The sequence below is a fragment of the Leptonotus elevatus genome, chromosome 9, assembly GCF_054856555.1.
Source record: "Leptonotus elevatus isolate MCC_2025b chromosome 9, RoL_Lele_1.0, whole genome shotgun sequence".
Classification (NCBI taxonomy): Eukaryota; Metazoa; Chordata; class Actinopteri; order Syngnathiformes; family Syngnathidae; genus Leptonotus; species Leptonotus elevatus.
The window spans coordinates 22,302,022-22,318,457 of record NC_141247.1 but is presented as its reverse complement, the minus strand read 5'-3'; the positions used below and the strand labels follow the sequence as shown (position 1 = coordinate 22,318,457).

Genomic DNA, 16,436 nt, shown 5'->3' with positions numbered 1-16,436 from the left:
TAAAATCCTTCCTTTGTTTTTATTTATTTATTTATTTTATTTTTTATTATTATTATTTTTTTAAATCCTTCCTAATTCAACATGTCACCCATCCGTCCTATTAATGATTCTGTCAAATCTGTAGACGAGCTTAGACAGTCACCTGGAGACAAACCAGAAGAAAGAGGAGGTTCTACCAATTACAGCAACAGAATGTGACTTGACACACGCACGCACGCACGCACGCGCACACAAACACACTAAACTAGCTGTGATTTTTTTTTTTTCACCTAGGTTTTAAAAACAGCACCCGCTCAACACTGACAAGCAGCAACCCGAATTTACGCTCTGAGTTCTTTGCAGGTAATTGTTACTTTTTAATTGCGAAAGATTAAACACCATTATCTTGCATTACTAACGTTTGGTTGTTGGCGTTTTTTTTTTTTTTGTACATTCTGCAGATAAAGGGCAGATGGATCATCACAGCAATGTGAGTGCAATCAACTTTTTTTTTCTCTCTTTTCTTTTTTCAATACAAACTCTCTGCTGATTCTCATCTCGCTCGACATAAATTGGAAGCTGGAATTTTCTGACTTACGACTATCTTAAGCCAAGTCATGACTTGACTCGACTTGCTTGAAATTTAATGGGGGGGGGGGGGGGCGCACTTCGATTTTTGCCTCAGTAATTTGAGACGTGACGTTTTCCGACTTGCACAATCGTGACTTCCTCCCACATCTGGTCACCTCTGTCCTTTTCTGTCTTTGTCCTTCAGTAGGAGTGGATTGGCTAGCATTGGACTAGTGCTGTTGTGGTAGACCAACTATCTGTCTTCTGCCCTCCATTTTGTTTCCTCCGTATGTGGGTGTGTGTGTGTGTGCGCATGACGATTTCTGTGCTTTTGGGTTTTATTGGGCGCATGTGTTGTTGATGGGGTGGCGACATCCCGTCAGGTTTCAGTGCCGGCGTCGCCCCAGGCCAGGCGGGCCGACCGCTGGTCCTGGGACCCGGAGGAGGAGCGAAAGCGTCAGGAAAGGTGGCAGCACGAGCAGGAGCGCCTGCTGCAGGTACACGGTATAGGTCGCCAGGTCGAGCATGGCGCATGAGGCAACCGGCAGCTCTGCTAGGAGTGAATTTCGGGAATTTCTTTCAGAAATAAAGTTGATTCTACGTATTTTATTTTACAACAAAAAACAATTATTTTGAATACTATTTCTATTAGGGGTGTCAGGCGATTAAAAATGTTCATCATAATTCATCGTATGACTTCAATAGTTAACTTAATTTGTTCTAAATGTAGTTATCATACTCTCAACTTAAACTAATATAAATATGGCTGCATCTTGTAGTCATTGATAAAGTAATTTCATAATAATTCATGAAATTTAGTTGAAATGAAAAAACGAGTGTGATATTGATTTGTGTTGAGGTCTTTTTCTGCCACTAGATGGCATAATTGTGTCTGTAAAACATTGGTGACATCTCATTGCATTTTTATTTTCATATTAAGAGCTCTCTAATCTTTAATAGGAAGTAACTTCTGCACGTTTTTAAAATTGTAAAATTCCTCCAGTACAGGCTTTCCAAGTTAGGGGCAATCGAGCTTTGAAAGGAACTTTAAATTAACTCAAAATTAATGCATTTTTTTTGACACCCCTAATTTTTATATGATGTCATTTTATTTGTAATTGTAAATGCAGCATTTAAAATATGAAGCCAGCATTTTATCATTATTTTCTACATTATTATTACCTCTTCCATTTTTGAGTTTGTCAAGTTAAAGTAGTGTATTTCGTTTTTATTTGTTATCATTTATTTGTGCTTGCAAGCTGCTGCTTTTAAACCGTGACCTTAAAACGTGCAAAATGTCAAGTAAAGCTGATTAACCGCATTTCATTGCTCCTTTGAAAGCTTGCAGCCATTTTTATTATCAGAACGTTGATTTATGTTAACATCCGCTGGTGTGCCGCTGCCACCACCTGAGGGCGGCCGAGATGCCTAAATGCCCCCCCCCCCCCTCGCCCTCCGCAGCTCAGTGAGAAAAAGCCTTCTGACCTCCGATGACGGATGTGTTGCTCGTCACTGTGCTGGCCGTGTTGTTATCCCTGCAGTTGTTTGTCCCGCTCTTTGATTCTGTCGTCGGGCTTCCAATTCAAGTCTGAAAATGTCATTACAAAGATCATAATGCACGTTTTAAATGAAATGAATTCTTCGTGTCACTCAAAATGGAGCATTGGGACCTCAAAGTGTCTTCAATTCAACTTTTTCAAAAAAAAAAGACCTTCAAAAATGAGTATTGCCGTGTGTCCAAAACCTTTTCAATGTGACTTAGACACCATGTTGTTATCTTTATCAAGGCTGACATTTTTAAGTGCAACTGTCCTCGGAAGCCCGATTGCATGTTCGGCTCTTGCCTGCTTCTCCTGTTCTTCTTCTTTTCCTTTACATTTCACTCCCGACAAGCCAACATTCGATGATATTGTAACTCCATTTTTCACACGCAGCCGACATGATTTCCCAAATGTCTTTTCTCCCTTCTGTATGTATGTTGGTATGTTGCCGCGGTAACAGGAGAAGTACCAGCGGGAGCAGGAGAAGCTCAAGGAGGAGTGGGAGAAGGCCCAGAGGGAGGTTGCCCAGGAGGAGAAGCGCTACCACGAGGAGGTGGGAGCATTTTTTTTTTTCCTTACGTTTAAGTTAGACAAGAAAAACAGCACAGAGTGAAGTTGTCGGCCATGCAATTAATCAAAATTCAATTCCAATCGTAAAAAAATAATAATAATAGTAATTTTTGAGTCGTTTGAATTGATGCATTTGCACCTTTTTTAAATGTTAAAATAACTGATTTAATAGTGTTTCAAAGAATTTTATTTTTTTATTTGTTTTGTACATTTAAGCATTTTCTTGTTTTGTACCAAACATGCCAACATAAATAAAATAATATATATTATTATAAAGTATGTTTTTTTGTCCCAAAGGAACTTACATAATTATAGTGTTTCTAGTTTTTTTAATTGGTCTTAATATTTTTTTTATTTAATTAATTCATTTTTGTAAAAATGTTCTTGTTTGGTACCAAAAAATAAATGACCGTGCACAAGCTCCGACTTCAAGTTTTTGCCAACATTAATTAATTATTTAATTAATATTATTATAAATTATGTTTGGTCCAAAAGGAACTTACATAATTATAGTGTTTTCTATTAAAAAAAATAATTACAATTGGTCTTAATATTTTTAAATGCTTCAACATTTTCTCGTTTTCGACCAAAAATAATGGTGATTTAAATTATTGCCAAAAATAATCAGCATTATTATTTTTCCCATAATCGAGCAGCCCTAATGTCACGAGTAAACAAATGGAAGTGTCACATGATTTTGTGGATGTTTTACGTAGCAGGCGTGGTGCATTTTTTTTCTATTGAGGCCATACTCGGAGGTTTCACTTTAAACTCACGTCAGGAACGGCGAATCCTTGAAGAGACGGTCACGCCCCTGACGCCACAAGCGTCCGCCACGCCGACTTCCGAAGGCCAGGACACCGTCGTGCGCTCGCTCGCTGACTGGGAGCGCAAGCAAGAGCGACTGGAAAACAATTTGGTGAACAACTCATTTGTTTATCCATCATGATGAGTTTGTGTGTTCTCAAACCAATTTTTCAAGACAAAAAGTCGTCATGTTCCCGATGAACTAAATGATTGGTCGGCCAGCTAACGGTCGTCTATCTCTGATTGGCTAACAGAAGGAAAGTGCAGTGAGCGTGGAGAGAAGACTGCGAGAAAACAGCAGGACGAGCGACATCAGCTCCGCCGACGACAGCGTCAGAACGGCAAAGAGGTTTGTTCACGCATCAATTCAAAACGCACAGAAAAAAACATTACAGAATAAGATGGGACCCAGATTATTATTATTATTATTTTTTTTTCTTTATTTTTCTTTGGATTGTTTTTTGTTTTTTGTTAAAAATATATTTTATTATGACTTTACTGCTGCGTTCATGTAAACGCAAGACCCGACCCTATCTGGTCCTAGAAATATTTACACACAATATTTAACACAGTGACTTAGTGGTTAGTGCATCTGCTTCACGGGTTCTGGGTTTGAAACTCAGCACGGTCTCCATGCTTTCTTTCCGCATCCCATAATTATGCAAAATTATATTCACTGAAGAGTCTAAATTGTCCATAAGTGGGAATGTGAGTCTGAATACTTGTTTGTCTATATGTGCCGACCAGAGATGGGAAGTAGCGAAGTACAAATACTTTGTTACTTTACTTGAGTAGTTTTTTCCAGTACTTTCCTGATTATTTGTTTTTACTTAAATACATTTTATCTGTTACATTTTAACATGAGTATCTGTACTTTTTACTTTCTGTACATTTTCAAAACAAGGTCGCTGATTTTGTTTTTAAATGCATGTAAACGGTTAAATTACTAAAAAAGCAGCCGTCAATGTATCCTGGCTCCGCCAATAATATGAAGCGTTTCACATGGTCCCGTACGTCCCAGCTCGTGATTGGCTCTATGACGCGCGATCACATGACGTGCAATTGGCTAGATTAGAACAACCCATAAATATGAGGGCGATGCAGGGGATCATTTGAAAAATACTTTTTACTTCTACTCATCAAGTACATTTCAGAGCCTGTACTTTTTTCTTTCTTTTTTTTTTACTTTTACATGAGTAAGTATTTGAGTGAGTACTTTTACCAAAGTTGTTAATTACACAAGTAATTGTACTTTTACTCAAGTAGAGAATGCCAGTACTTTTCCCATCTCTGGTGCCGACCAGTCCAGGTTGTCACCCACGTCTCTCGCTAAAAGTCAGCCGAGTTAAATCATCTCCTAAAACTAGAGCTGTGACGCCTTTTACGTTGGCCATCTTCAGCTCGCCGAGTCAGAATAGCTGCCTTCAGAATGGCCAGAAGCTTCACCAAACGGCCACCAAGACCTCCGCGGCGGCCAAGAAGCGGCACGACGCCGACAAGCCTGCCCGGCCTGCGGGAGAACGCAGGTGTGTGATGAATGCGTATGCGCTCTTTAAATGCGTTTGCTCGTGGCTTTTCCTTCAGTCTGTCGTTTAAAAAAAAAAAAAAAAAAAAGCTTCCTGCCTCTTCACTGTATGTCTGACATATTGGTGAGAGAGAAGTGTAACCATGGCAACAGTCGTGCGCTTGTGATGTGGAATGATACTCATTTGAGGCCTTCATTGTGATGAGCTGCAATCTTTCAGTTGCTACGTTTGGCCAGCAGGTGGCGCCAATCACTTGTCTTCCTGTTCATGGGAGGGAAAACAAGCTTTTATCACGGCTGCAGAGTCTCATTCGTGTCAGTTGGTTTTCAGCCTCTGGACAACGACACGCAGTCGTCCGCATAGTTGTTTCGATTCTTCAAAAATTCCCAAACGACCCCAGATCAATGCGAGCTCCGCAGTCAGTCACATGTTGTCAGTTGAATCCCGCAACCATCTGCCCGTTTTTTCAGGAGCGCGCCCACCGTTATTAACACGGGCCGCAGCCCCCCCAAGCCCCCTCCGCCTTCTATCGACGCACCGCCCAACAGGTATCCTCATCGCCGCCATTTTGTGCTTTGCATCCACGTTTATTGTTCTTAAACAAAAGTGACAAAAGTATTGGGACACTTAGCAAACACTCCGATACCAACGCGTGATCGTCCATGTTGACTTCCGGTCGACTTAAGAGTGTCCCGATGCTTCCGTCCGCCTCATGGAAACTCTAGAGCTGCATTTTTATTTGATTTTTTTAAAGACTTGGTGAAGCAGCATGTGGCTCACTGTTACTAATGTTACCGCGGTGTAGGTCTGTCAGCGGCAAGAAGTTGTGCTCCAGCTGCGGGCAGCCGCTCGGCAAGGGGGCCGCCATGATCATCGAGACCCTCAGCCTCTACTTTCACATCGACTGCTTTAAGGTTAGTGAAGAAGAAGCCATTTGGGGGAGGGGCTATATTTTCAGGGGTTCACTGCATTGTTGTTGTTGTTGTTGTTGATGTTGTGGTCAGTGCGGCGTGTGCAAGGGCCAATTAGGAGACACGTCCACGGGCACCGACGTGCGAATCCGGAGCGGCCTCCTCAACTGCCACCAGTGCTACATTCGCTCCCGCTGTGAGTTGCCCACACCCGACCGACGTCGTTACCACGCGTGACCGTTTACATCCCGTGTACTCATCTTATTATTATGAATCTGATCAAAATGTATTACATCATAATTAGTTTAAAAAAAAATGCGTTAGGGTTAAAAGGTTAAGGAAGGAAGTATACATGCACCCTTTCTGATGAAAAATGTATCGTTTGACAAAACGTTTTTTTCCAAGTCGTCTGATCACGGGTTCGATTTTTTTGTGCAATGACCTTCTGAACTCATCTTCACCTGCCGTGTGTTGCCGCCTGCTGAACGATTGCGTCTCTCGCGTTTCTCCTCAAGCGGCCGGACAGCCGACCACCTTGTGACGACCTCCGATCAAGTTGAACCTGATCACCTGCCAAGCCCTGCCCTCCCGCGCAACCTTCATTCATCATGCGGGCCAAGTCAACATTTTTCATCCATATACGATATGCAACGGTCATAATAATCACTCGCTCCTATTTACCATTTTAATGAAGCACAATCGATTTCAATCATCATTCAGTTCCGCATAACGCAAGTGCAGTTCATTCACGTGTACTTTGATTGGATTTAATCTGATTCAGGCGTCTTTTTTTTTTTCTGCTTTTCACCAAACGGCGTCCGTTTTCTGTCACTGCCAAAACCATACAAAATGAAATATGCAAATTAACCTTTGCTATGTGCAATACTGGACCTCCACCAAGGAAAATGTGGTTTTGGATTAACACTGAATTATAAATCTGAGTAATGATGTTAAAAACTAATTGTTACTATCATCCAAATAATCCACAAGGCTTCCACTGACACACACGCTTTGAATGTAATTCACGAGGGCAATAACTGGACTCGCTACTTTAACGTGCCTTAGGAACAAAAGGATGACGACGCAGCAAACAAACATTTTTTTTAATGTTTTTTTTTTTGTGTGTGTGTGTGAGAAAGAGAAAAGTGGCCAAGCTGTCATCGCCCTCCAAACTCCTTCATTGCAAGTCGTCGTCCACTTTGCCGCTTCGGTGATTTTGCAGTGATTGAATGCACTCGTTGTCCATTTTGAGAAATATATGCGGGACGGGACAATTGACCTTTCGCTTAAACTGCGCCTCTCGGAAATGTAGAGTGGCCAATCACGGTGCAGCACAGACGGCCGACGCGTTCATGGTGCAAGTTTTGCATGTGTTTGTTCTTTTTTTGTGATTAACTCAAAGGCTGAATGCACCCCCCACCCCCCTCCATTTTTTAGGTTCTGGGAAAAGCTATGCAGCATAGCCAGTTGAAAGCTTGAAAAAATTTACTCAAATTAAAGCTAGCCAAGATGAATGCAAACCTTGGATAAGGCTACGCATTTGGTCGCATAGCTCAACTGCAAAAATCCAAACTACAAAAGTGAAGCTATGAGGCTGTCCGCATAGTCGGTTGAAGCCCTGATAAAATCCTAACTAGCCCAAATGAAAATGAAACACAGCCGCTTGATAAAACTAAGCAGTTGGCCACATGTTCAGGTAAATTGTGCAAAAATCCAAACTAGCTCAGAAAATGCATAATGTGGATAAAGCTATGCGGTTGTCTGCATAGCAAGTTGTATTAATGAAAAAAATGTACTCAAATTAAAACCAGCCCAGATGAATGCCAACCTTGAATAACGCTATGCATTCGGCTGCATAGCTCAACCACAAATATCCAAAAGTCAACTTCAAAAGTGGATGAAGCTATGAGGCTAACCGCATAGCCGGTTGAAGCCCTCATAAAATCCAATCTAGCCCAAATGAAAATGAAATAAGTGCTTGATAAACTATGCGGTTGGCCACATAGCCAGGTGAATTGTGCAAAAATCCACACGAGCCCAGAAAATGCAAAATGTGGATAAAGCTATGCGGTCGTCCACCATGGCAGGCGCTGTGCGTAAAGCTTTTTTGTGTAGCTAAGCAGGTCTGAGCGAAAGGTCAATTGAAACGTATGCCCACTTTTTTTTCTGCTTCGTTTGCATTTTGAGAGCTGGGCAGTGTGAAAATAAAAATGCACGTTTAAGCCTAAAACCAAAAGATGCTGTAACAAAAAGAAAAGTGTAAAAAGTCAAGCAATAGCTGCTGTGCTTCCCGGTGTTTTTTTTCCCTCTCTCAGTATTCCTCCGCTTCTTGTCTTATTTTAGCGCCGAGGTTTTCTTTTGTATTTATTGTAATAGTCACCTGAACACTATCAACACATTTCCATGTATCCTTTCATTCACTGTGTCAATGCGTTTATAAATAAAACCATCCAAAGTCAGCACCTGTTTTGTCTTCTTGGAGATATTTCTCACCATTTGGTGGAAGAGTCCAAATATTGCAAACAGCTCCTTTGCATGTCAAAAGGGAGAATTCACTTTATGTAATGGAGTGCATGCCATTTTTCAGCTAAGTATGGATTAGTATGTTTCTCCACATTTTATGCAGGTTTTTTTATATTATAATTGTTTTTTTTAATTGTCAGTCGTTTTAAAATGGTGTTATTGTATCAGACCTCATCAGATTGCGAAGGAAAACAAATATATTCGATATAGTTGCTCTCTACCAAAAAAAAAAAACCTTATTTCCATGCACTTGGCAATTTTAATTTTAACATTTTTGTATTATATTCTTTGACTTTGGACTTGTATGGTATTATTACAGCTGTTGCTTAAATGTTGCACCATTGACAGTCTTCCTTATTTTTATTGAAGTATTAATATTTGTGCCATACCTTCCCCTGCACATATCAGCCAAATTCTCAAATAAGAAAAAAAAAATTACACATGAAATTATTTTTCTATATTATTGGAACATGATCAGGCTTTTTTTTTTGTTCTCATTTAAATTGAGATGTGTTTGAGTTATTGATTTATTTATTTTTAAGGATCAGAACTGTTCAGCATGTCTATTAGCTGTCAACTCGTTTGATAAGCAAATATGTTGGAGAATTTGCATATTTGCGTCCATTTAGGTTTTTGTGATGCAACAGCTGCTGCCAACATTTTTTTATTTCCACCTGCAATCAAGGTCAAACTTTTCATTATTGAAAATCATTCACTTAATAATTGACATCCGTGTTAATATGGGGTATATACTTCCGACTTCCGGATTCCACACGTCAGCGCTGTTTCCGGTTGCTGTTTGCGACGTGTGGGCCATCGCAGTGCTTGAGCTTGCGCCCCTCGGTTGCGCGTTCTCGTCAACCGGTGCGAGTGTGTAGTGTGTCTGTCTCAGTTGTCTGAAGCGTTTCAGAGCCCTGAGATGCCTGGGCGGGAGCACGCGGTTGGGGGGGGGGGGCCGCAGGGGTGAGGGTGCGAGTGTTGGAACATGGCCGGAAACGGCGCTAATGTGTGAAACAACACGGAAGTGGGAAGTCCGTGGAATCTATCCCGTTGCGTTTCTTGCATTTGAAACAGAAAATTGCCGTTTTCCCACTGTTGTTGTTGTGTACGATGTTCACTCACTGAAGCTGACAACAAAAACATGACCAACCCCTTTTGTTTTTTGCTATAATTATTATTTTTTTTTGTATCATCAACAACCATCTCAATGCCTTGGAAAACTATGTGCACACGTAGAAATATTCCCTTCTTAAATATAAGCATCCAGTACCTAACAGAACGTATAAATAACCTTCCAGACAACAACGCCCACAACAAAGTGGGACATTTAAAAAAAACAAAAAACGAAGAGACATGCAAATTATATCCAAATAAATACAACATTTGCATACATTCCCTTTTTGCCAAAAATAAATTCTTAGGGAATCCGACTTAAAATGAAGACTAGTACAATTCTATGGTTCAACTATTAGGAGACGAGAATACATATTAACACTTTACAATTGGAGTCACAAACACACTGCAGTAGAAAGATGCACGAAACATAGATTCATGTCCATTGGGGGTGGGGGGGGGGGCGTTCATGGGGGCGTTGGAGGGTTGTGCCTTTTTTTCTGTATTATATTGGCAAATGTAAAGAATCACAAAAAAAAAAAAAAATCTGAAAACTGGATTACGCCATGTGGTCATCCACATAATTGGGTTGAATCCAAACCTCACCCAAATTAATGCAAACTAAGCTATGTTGACTTTCCGCATAGTTTATTCCCTCATAAATCCGCTAAAATCAAAAGGACCATCAAAATGCAGGCTTTTGATAAATCTATATGGTTGACCGCATAGTAGGTTTAATCCCTCAACAAAAATTCTACTGTCATCAAAACTATCCAAGATGAACGCAAACTGTGGATAAAGCGATGCAGTTTGTCGTGTAATTGGGTCAGTTCTGCTTTAATCAAACTTGGGTTATACAAAATGGGGAAATGCTATGCAGCTGTCCACATAGTCGAATCTCAAAGATAGACTAAAATCAAAACTATTCCCATATAATGATGGCTGTTGATAAAACTGTGCAGTTGCCTGCATAGTGGGTTTAATCCTGCAAAAATCTTCATTAACCCCAACACTGTACATAGAATAATAAGGCTATGGTATGTAGCTGTCCACATAGTGGACTCAATTCCTCAAAAAAATCAACCCAAGATATAAAGCAGGCTATTGATGAGACTACAGGATTGGCCGCATAGTTATTAAATCCTCAAAAATCGACTGAATTAGCCCAGATAAAACGCAAGCTCTTGAAAATATTATGCGGTCATCTGCATGGTTGTTGGAATTGCCCCAAAATGCCGTCCCAAAATAAATGCTCAAGCTATGCGGCAGTCCACATCCATCAAAAACCAACCCCTGTAGCTAAAATTCAAGCTCTTAATAAACTATGCGGTTGTTCGAATACCAAACAAATCAAAACTAGTCCAAATGGGTCTTGGTAAAACTATGCGCTTTGCCGCATAGCTAGTTGAATCCCTCAATAATTGCCATTGCAGGTGTGTGACACATAGGTACACATTTATCTGTTCCAGGGTAAACATTGTAATCTGTCAAGTAATGCAAATGACGTCATGTTAGCTCGCCAACACTCAAACAACAGTTAGGTCAAAGTTATTTTCGGCACAACCTGTTTTTCCGTTGCTGGAATGTGCCGTGAAAATGTCTTCTTCTTTTTTTCTTTTTCTTTTCTTTTTTTTGCCACACATGAGGGAGACAAAACGAAAGCAGGTTTGACTGTCTAATGTCCGCCGCCACGAGTGTCAGTCTGCGTGCGCTCAATTAGAACATGCCGCTTTTTACTAAGGCGGCCTTGGCTCCGTTCTGTCTCTGCAAGGACGACAGCACGCTAGCGAACGGGCCGCCCAGCGAGTCCGGGATGGAGGTGATGGTCCCCGGGGCGGGGGCCCAGCCTTGGCTCGACGCCGTCACCCCCGTCACCCCAATTCCCAGCCCCATGCCGGACGACACGGCGCCCTTGCCGGCCTCCGCCTGTCCGCCGTTGCCGCCGTTCACCTGCACGCCGGTGGGGCTGGGCCCGCCGCAGTTGGAGGTGGGCAGCGGGTTGGGGCCCCCCGTGCTGTCCGGGTCGGTGGATTTGGCGTCTTTGCTGTCGTCGTCCCGCGGGTCTGACTTCTTGCCCGAATTGGACTTGGCGGCGGCCGCGGCGGCTGCGGCGGCGCGCTCCTGCTTGCGGAACTTGGCACGTCGGTTCTGGAACCAAACCTGCCGAAAGAGCACAAATCCGTTATTAGTCATTGCCAGGACAGTTTGGGGCGAAAATGCAATAATTGCCTGAATGTTTTTTGTTTTTGTATTTTTTGCTGCATTTGTTAGGCCTCTTGATTAATTGACCACTAATGAACCACCTGCTGGAAAAATAATAATTTGATATTTTTATTTTATTTTATTTTTGCATTTGACCACTAATAACCCCCCTGCAGTTAAAGTTAATAACTGTAGTTATCCAAGAATAATAATACAATCAAATAAAAGGCTACAATTAATTTGTTTGTTTTTAAATATATTTATATTTAACATTTTGCATTTGTAAGGCCTCTTGATTAATTGACCGCTAATGAACCACCTGCAGTATAGCTGAAGTTTGCAGAATTTAAGGGGAAAAAATACCTTGTAAATTTTTTTTAAAAAAGGATCATAATCATTAATTTTTTTTATTTTTTTATTTTGTGTTTTTTATTTTTTTTGCATTTGACCACTAATAACCCTCCATGCAGTTAAAGTTAATAACTGTAGTTATCCAGGAATAATAATAAAATAAAAGGCTACAATTAATTTGATTCGACTGTTTTTGAAAAATATCGATAGTATTTACGTGAAAACCTTGTAAAAAGAAAGAAAAAAGTCATAATCATTTAAATGTTTTTAAATGTATTTATATTTTATATTTTGCATTTCTTAGGCCTCTTGAATAATTGACCCCTGCAGTTAAAGTCGCTTATATAACTGAAGTTATCCAGGAATAATAGTAAAATAAATTTTAAAAAGGGTATATTAATTTGATTCGAGTCTTATTGAAATTTGTATGTTTTTTATTTGACAAAAGAGAAATCATGATAATTTATTAATTTGCGTGAAATTTAATTTATTTGTAATGTTTTAAGGCCTTCTTTCCACTTAATGCCAACATTCCTGCTACTCTGCAGACTATTTGGTGATCGGCATGCCAACGAAAACCTAACTGCATATTTTGTGACTTTTTTTAATTACATTTTTATTAGCGTCAACTGCATTTAACGTTAGTGTAGACAACTGTTACAATAATAATATTGAAAATACATTTGTTGAAAACGAAATGAATAAGTGTAGCCTACTTAACACCCCTCGCCCCCCCCCATTATTTTTTACATGTTTGAAATAATCCCCCCCCCCCCAAATCTGCCAATAAACAACTGCTAGCCTAATCTGCAGTTAAGTACTATATGTTCAATGTAAATCCACTTTAAATACTGTTTTGACATCAGTTGCTTACATTTGATGACGTAATGTTTTTAGATACAAAGTAAAAAATACAATCATTAGATATACGATATTCTAATTTATTGCTGTAAGCGCGCTTTTTAATGGACGTGTGTTATAATATCGTTTCATTTTTAATTGGCTGTTTTTATTTGTCATACTTTTATTTTCTATTTTTTTTAATAACACATCGTTTTATAAAAATGACGATCTCCTCTATAAAAATGTCGCTTTAGTAAACAATTTGCGCATTCCATTCCATTCATTTCCACCTATATGGCGATTTTTACGGCAGTATGTATATTGCATTAAAGCAAACTCCAGTCTGATCTTAAAAGTTTGGGGAAAATAAACAAAACATAAGATTTGAATCCCTCTGTCAAAATATGTCTTTTTGCTGCCCCCCTTTTTTGTTCTACTTTTGAAGTGACGTTTGTTTACCTGCACTCTGGCTTCGGTCAGGTCGATCTTGAGCGCCAGCTCCTCGCGCGTGTAGATGTCCGGGTAGTGGGTCTCTGCGAAGACCCTCTCCAGCTCCTTCAGTTGCGCGCTGGTGAAGGTGGTCCGAATGCGCCTCTGCTTGCGCTTCTCGTTCAGACCGCCGTGATCCGTGAACAGCTTGTAGGGCACTGCGCGCGCACAAAATGACGTCATCGAACACAATTATTTCTGGTAAGTGGGCAACCGCTTATTTCGCTCTTTCGATAATAAATCATCTCAATCTTAATTTAATGGCAGCGCGGCTATAGGATTGTGTTCAATTTTGTGTCTCAAAACTTAAAAGTAGTTTAACTCATTCACTGCCATTGACGCCTATAAACGTCAAAAATTCATTTGAACTATTTCTAATTAGTTTAACATTTTTTTCCACTTTTGTTAACAAGAGTATAGAACCTAGAAAAAAATATTGTACATTTAGAACAGATACAAAATTTGTGATTAATCGCGAGTTAACTATATATAGAAAATAATAATCGCCTGACTCCCCTAATTTTTAATAGTCTTTTTTTTTAAGTAATTGTAATTATTATTATTTTCTTTTAATAATCTTTTCTTTCTTTTTTTAAGAAAATATTAAAATTTAGGGGTGTCGGGGGATTAAAATTTGTAATCATAATTATTCCAATGACTTTACTAGTTAACACATTTTATATCTGTTCTAAATGTACAATAAAAATGTTTTTTAGGTTTTCATACTCTTCTAAACAAAAGTGGGAAAAAATGTTAAATAGAAATAGTTCAAAGGAATTTTGGACGTCTATAGCCGTCAATGGCAGTGAATGAGTTAATTTTGTTACAAATGTACGCCAAAAAAAGTGCATAGTCATCCAATTAATATGTGATCATTTAAAGTCACCTTTTCATCTTAAATGCATTTTTATTTGGTCTCAATTGTGCTGCACAACTTCACTGATCATCAATGCGAGTTTTTTTAAGTCGTAAAATGTCATTTTAATTCCCTCCTAAATGAGTCCCTTTGCCTTACGTGATAAAATCATGTGTAATAGTCTGACATGTTGTTAAATGTAAGACGACTTGGATGCTGTTAAAGCATGCCAGGTCATCAAGGTGAGTTTTAATCTTGAGTGTACTTTTATTCTGTTCTAAATTGGAAGAAAAAAAAACGTGCGTAATTATCTCACGTGACGTTGCCAGTTTTTTTGTCGTAAATGTGGTATATTTGCGTCCAAAATGAGTCTTGTTGCCGTGCATAATCGCACTGATCATCCATGTATAATCTTTTAATCGTAAAAGCGTTGAACCCTTGTCCCAAAATGATCCCGTAAAAGCGTGCGCAAAGTCGTCTCAAGTTGTCACAAGTCGTCGCCTCGCGCGCGCGCGCGCGCTACACTGTAACTCCCAATTTGGGCGCCAATAATGAGTTTTGCTCTTTGCTTATCTAATTATTCGTCTCATCGCAAAGTAAACACATTACGGCGGCTTGTAGGCTAATTCTGTTGGAGGCTTTCGGCTGTGACACGCGCCTAACCGAATTAAGGCGCAGGCGCGCGCGTACGCACGCACGCACGCACGCACTCAGCCCGCCACAAAATGCCTTCATTTGTGTATAGGCAAAAAAGTGCAAAAGGCGACTTACCTGCCGCGTAGGGGCTGCTCTGGTGGTCCCTGAGCGTGCCCAGGCTGCAGGATCCGGGCGCCAGCGACGGGCAGCCGCCGCCGGCTCCGAAGGTGGTCCGGATGGGGTTGTACTGGAAGCCGCTGGCCTGGCTGCACGAGCTGAAGTCCGCGTAGGCCGACGCCAGGCTCGACGTGTCCATGCCGGCCATGCACGACTCGTAGGCGGACGAGTTGAGGTAAGAATACTCCATTTTATACATTTGGGAAGGGACCCAAAAGATGAAGAATCCCAAAGTCGGTTTATGGTGGCGGGAGATGAGGAGGAGGAGGAGGAGGAAGAGGAGGACGTGTGACGTTGTTTTTGTTGTTTGTTTGGGGCTTGTTTTTTTTTTGTTCGATGTTGACTGCTCGGCGGCCGCTCCAGAAGTGGCCTCCTTTATAGCAGCCCAGGCGCGTTTTGTGAAAAGCCCCCTATGAGCCGCCTTGCCGGAGGTCTCCAGAGCATATCGAGCTCATCAGAAAGTCGCGCGGACAAAAAAGCCGCACTGCCTCCTTCGTCCTCCTCCAACCTGCCACTGCCGCCTCCCTGCTTTACATGACAATAAGTCATCAGTCCATTGGGCCCGTCCGGCCGGCCGGGCTGCAGCATCATTGACCCCCCCGTCCCGACCCCCCCCCCCAACCCCCCCCCCCCCCCCCACCACCACCACCACCCCTCCCTGCACTACTACCGCGCCCCCTTTTCGTATCTCTAATTAGAATTTAATAGCGCCGCAGTCGAAGCAGCGAAGGAGAGCATCCCTCCTTTTGCCCTTTAATTCAATCTCAGCACTTGGAAAGAATGAAAGTTGGGTGACGATTCTCCCTGATGCAATTTGCTCCCAGCGAGCTTTGAAGAGCCTTTAAAAGGGAGACCGCGCGCCTGCACGCACGCGCGCACGCACGCTTTATGTTCGTATTCATTCAGACCCAAATGTGGATTACATCCCCGCTCAGCCAATCAAGATTTGCACACATGCAACTTTTATACAAATATACAATGGCGTCGTTTTTTTTTTGTTGTTGTTGTTGTTGTAAAAAAATAATGTCAAATTCGGAAAACGTTTTGTGTGTTTTTTTTTATAATGCTCATTATCTAAACTTCAAATCCACTTTTCCACACAATTGAGTTTATGCCTATTATTTATCCGACGAACAAACTGTATCCTTCTAATGAATTAAATATCTGTCGTTAGTATTACAACAATATTAGCACTTATGCACATTATTATTATTATTATTACATAGTAGTAGCCCTGTTCGTGTATCAAACAATATTTTCATGACCTTTTTCTGTGCTTTTCATTGTCATCAAATGCATACAATGTTGTTTTTGACCAAGTCACGATGGTCAAGTTGATCAT

General features: G+C 40.8%; 2 protein-coding genes across 10 annotated transcripts in view; one reads left to right on the top strand and one right to left on the bottom strand.

Moving 5' to 3' along the window:
• The window catches only part of LOC147168827 (LIM and calponin homology domains-containing protein 1-like), a 47,034-nt gene extending 38,671 nt beyond the window's left edge, over positions 1–8,363 (top strand). For 5 of the 9 annotated variants that reach the window (XM_086084386.1, XM_086084387.1, XM_086084393.1 and 2 more), the window contains 12 exons: positions 125–194; positions 274–342; positions 441–469; positions 933–1,046; positions 2,551–2,643; positions 3,406–3,579; positions 3,722–3,816; positions 4,868–4,993; positions 5,464–5,541; positions 5,799–5,907; positions 5,998–6,100; positions 6,420–8,363. In XM_086084386.1, coding sequence (XP_085940512.1) covers positions 125–194; positions 274–342; positions 441–469; positions 933–1,046; positions 2,551–2,643; positions 3,406–3,579; positions 3,722–3,816; positions 4,868–4,993; positions 5,464–5,541; positions 5,799–5,907; positions 5,998–6,100; positions 6,420–6,445 — 1,086 coding nt within the window. In that variant the 3' untranslated portion in view covers positions 6,446–8,363. The remainder of the gene's footprint in view (positions 1–124; positions 195–273; positions 343–440; positions 470–932; positions 1,047–2,550; positions 2,644–3,405; positions 3,580–3,721; positions 3,817–4,867; positions 4,994–5,463; positions 5,542–5,798; positions 5,908–5,997; positions 6,101–6,419) is intronic. The other 4 variants (XM_086084388.1, XM_086084394.1, XM_086084389.1 and 1 more) reach the window with 3 other exon arrangements.
• Positions 8,364–10,921: 2,558 nt separating this feature from the next.
• On the bottom strand, positions 10,922–15,587 carry phox2bb (paired like homeobox 2Bb). Its single transcript, XM_086085171.1, has 3 exons — positions 15,053–15,587; positions 13,396–13,583; positions 10,922–11,700 (listed from the first exon to the last, which is right to left on the bottom strand). Exons 1-3 carry the CDS (start codon positions 15,291–15,293, stop codon positions 11,257–11,259), a joined length of 873 nt encoding a protein of 290 aa, XP_085941297.1. The 5' UTR covers positions 15,294–15,587; the 3' UTR covers positions 10,922–11,256.
• Between the last annotated feature and the right edge of the window lie 849 nt (positions 15,588–16,436).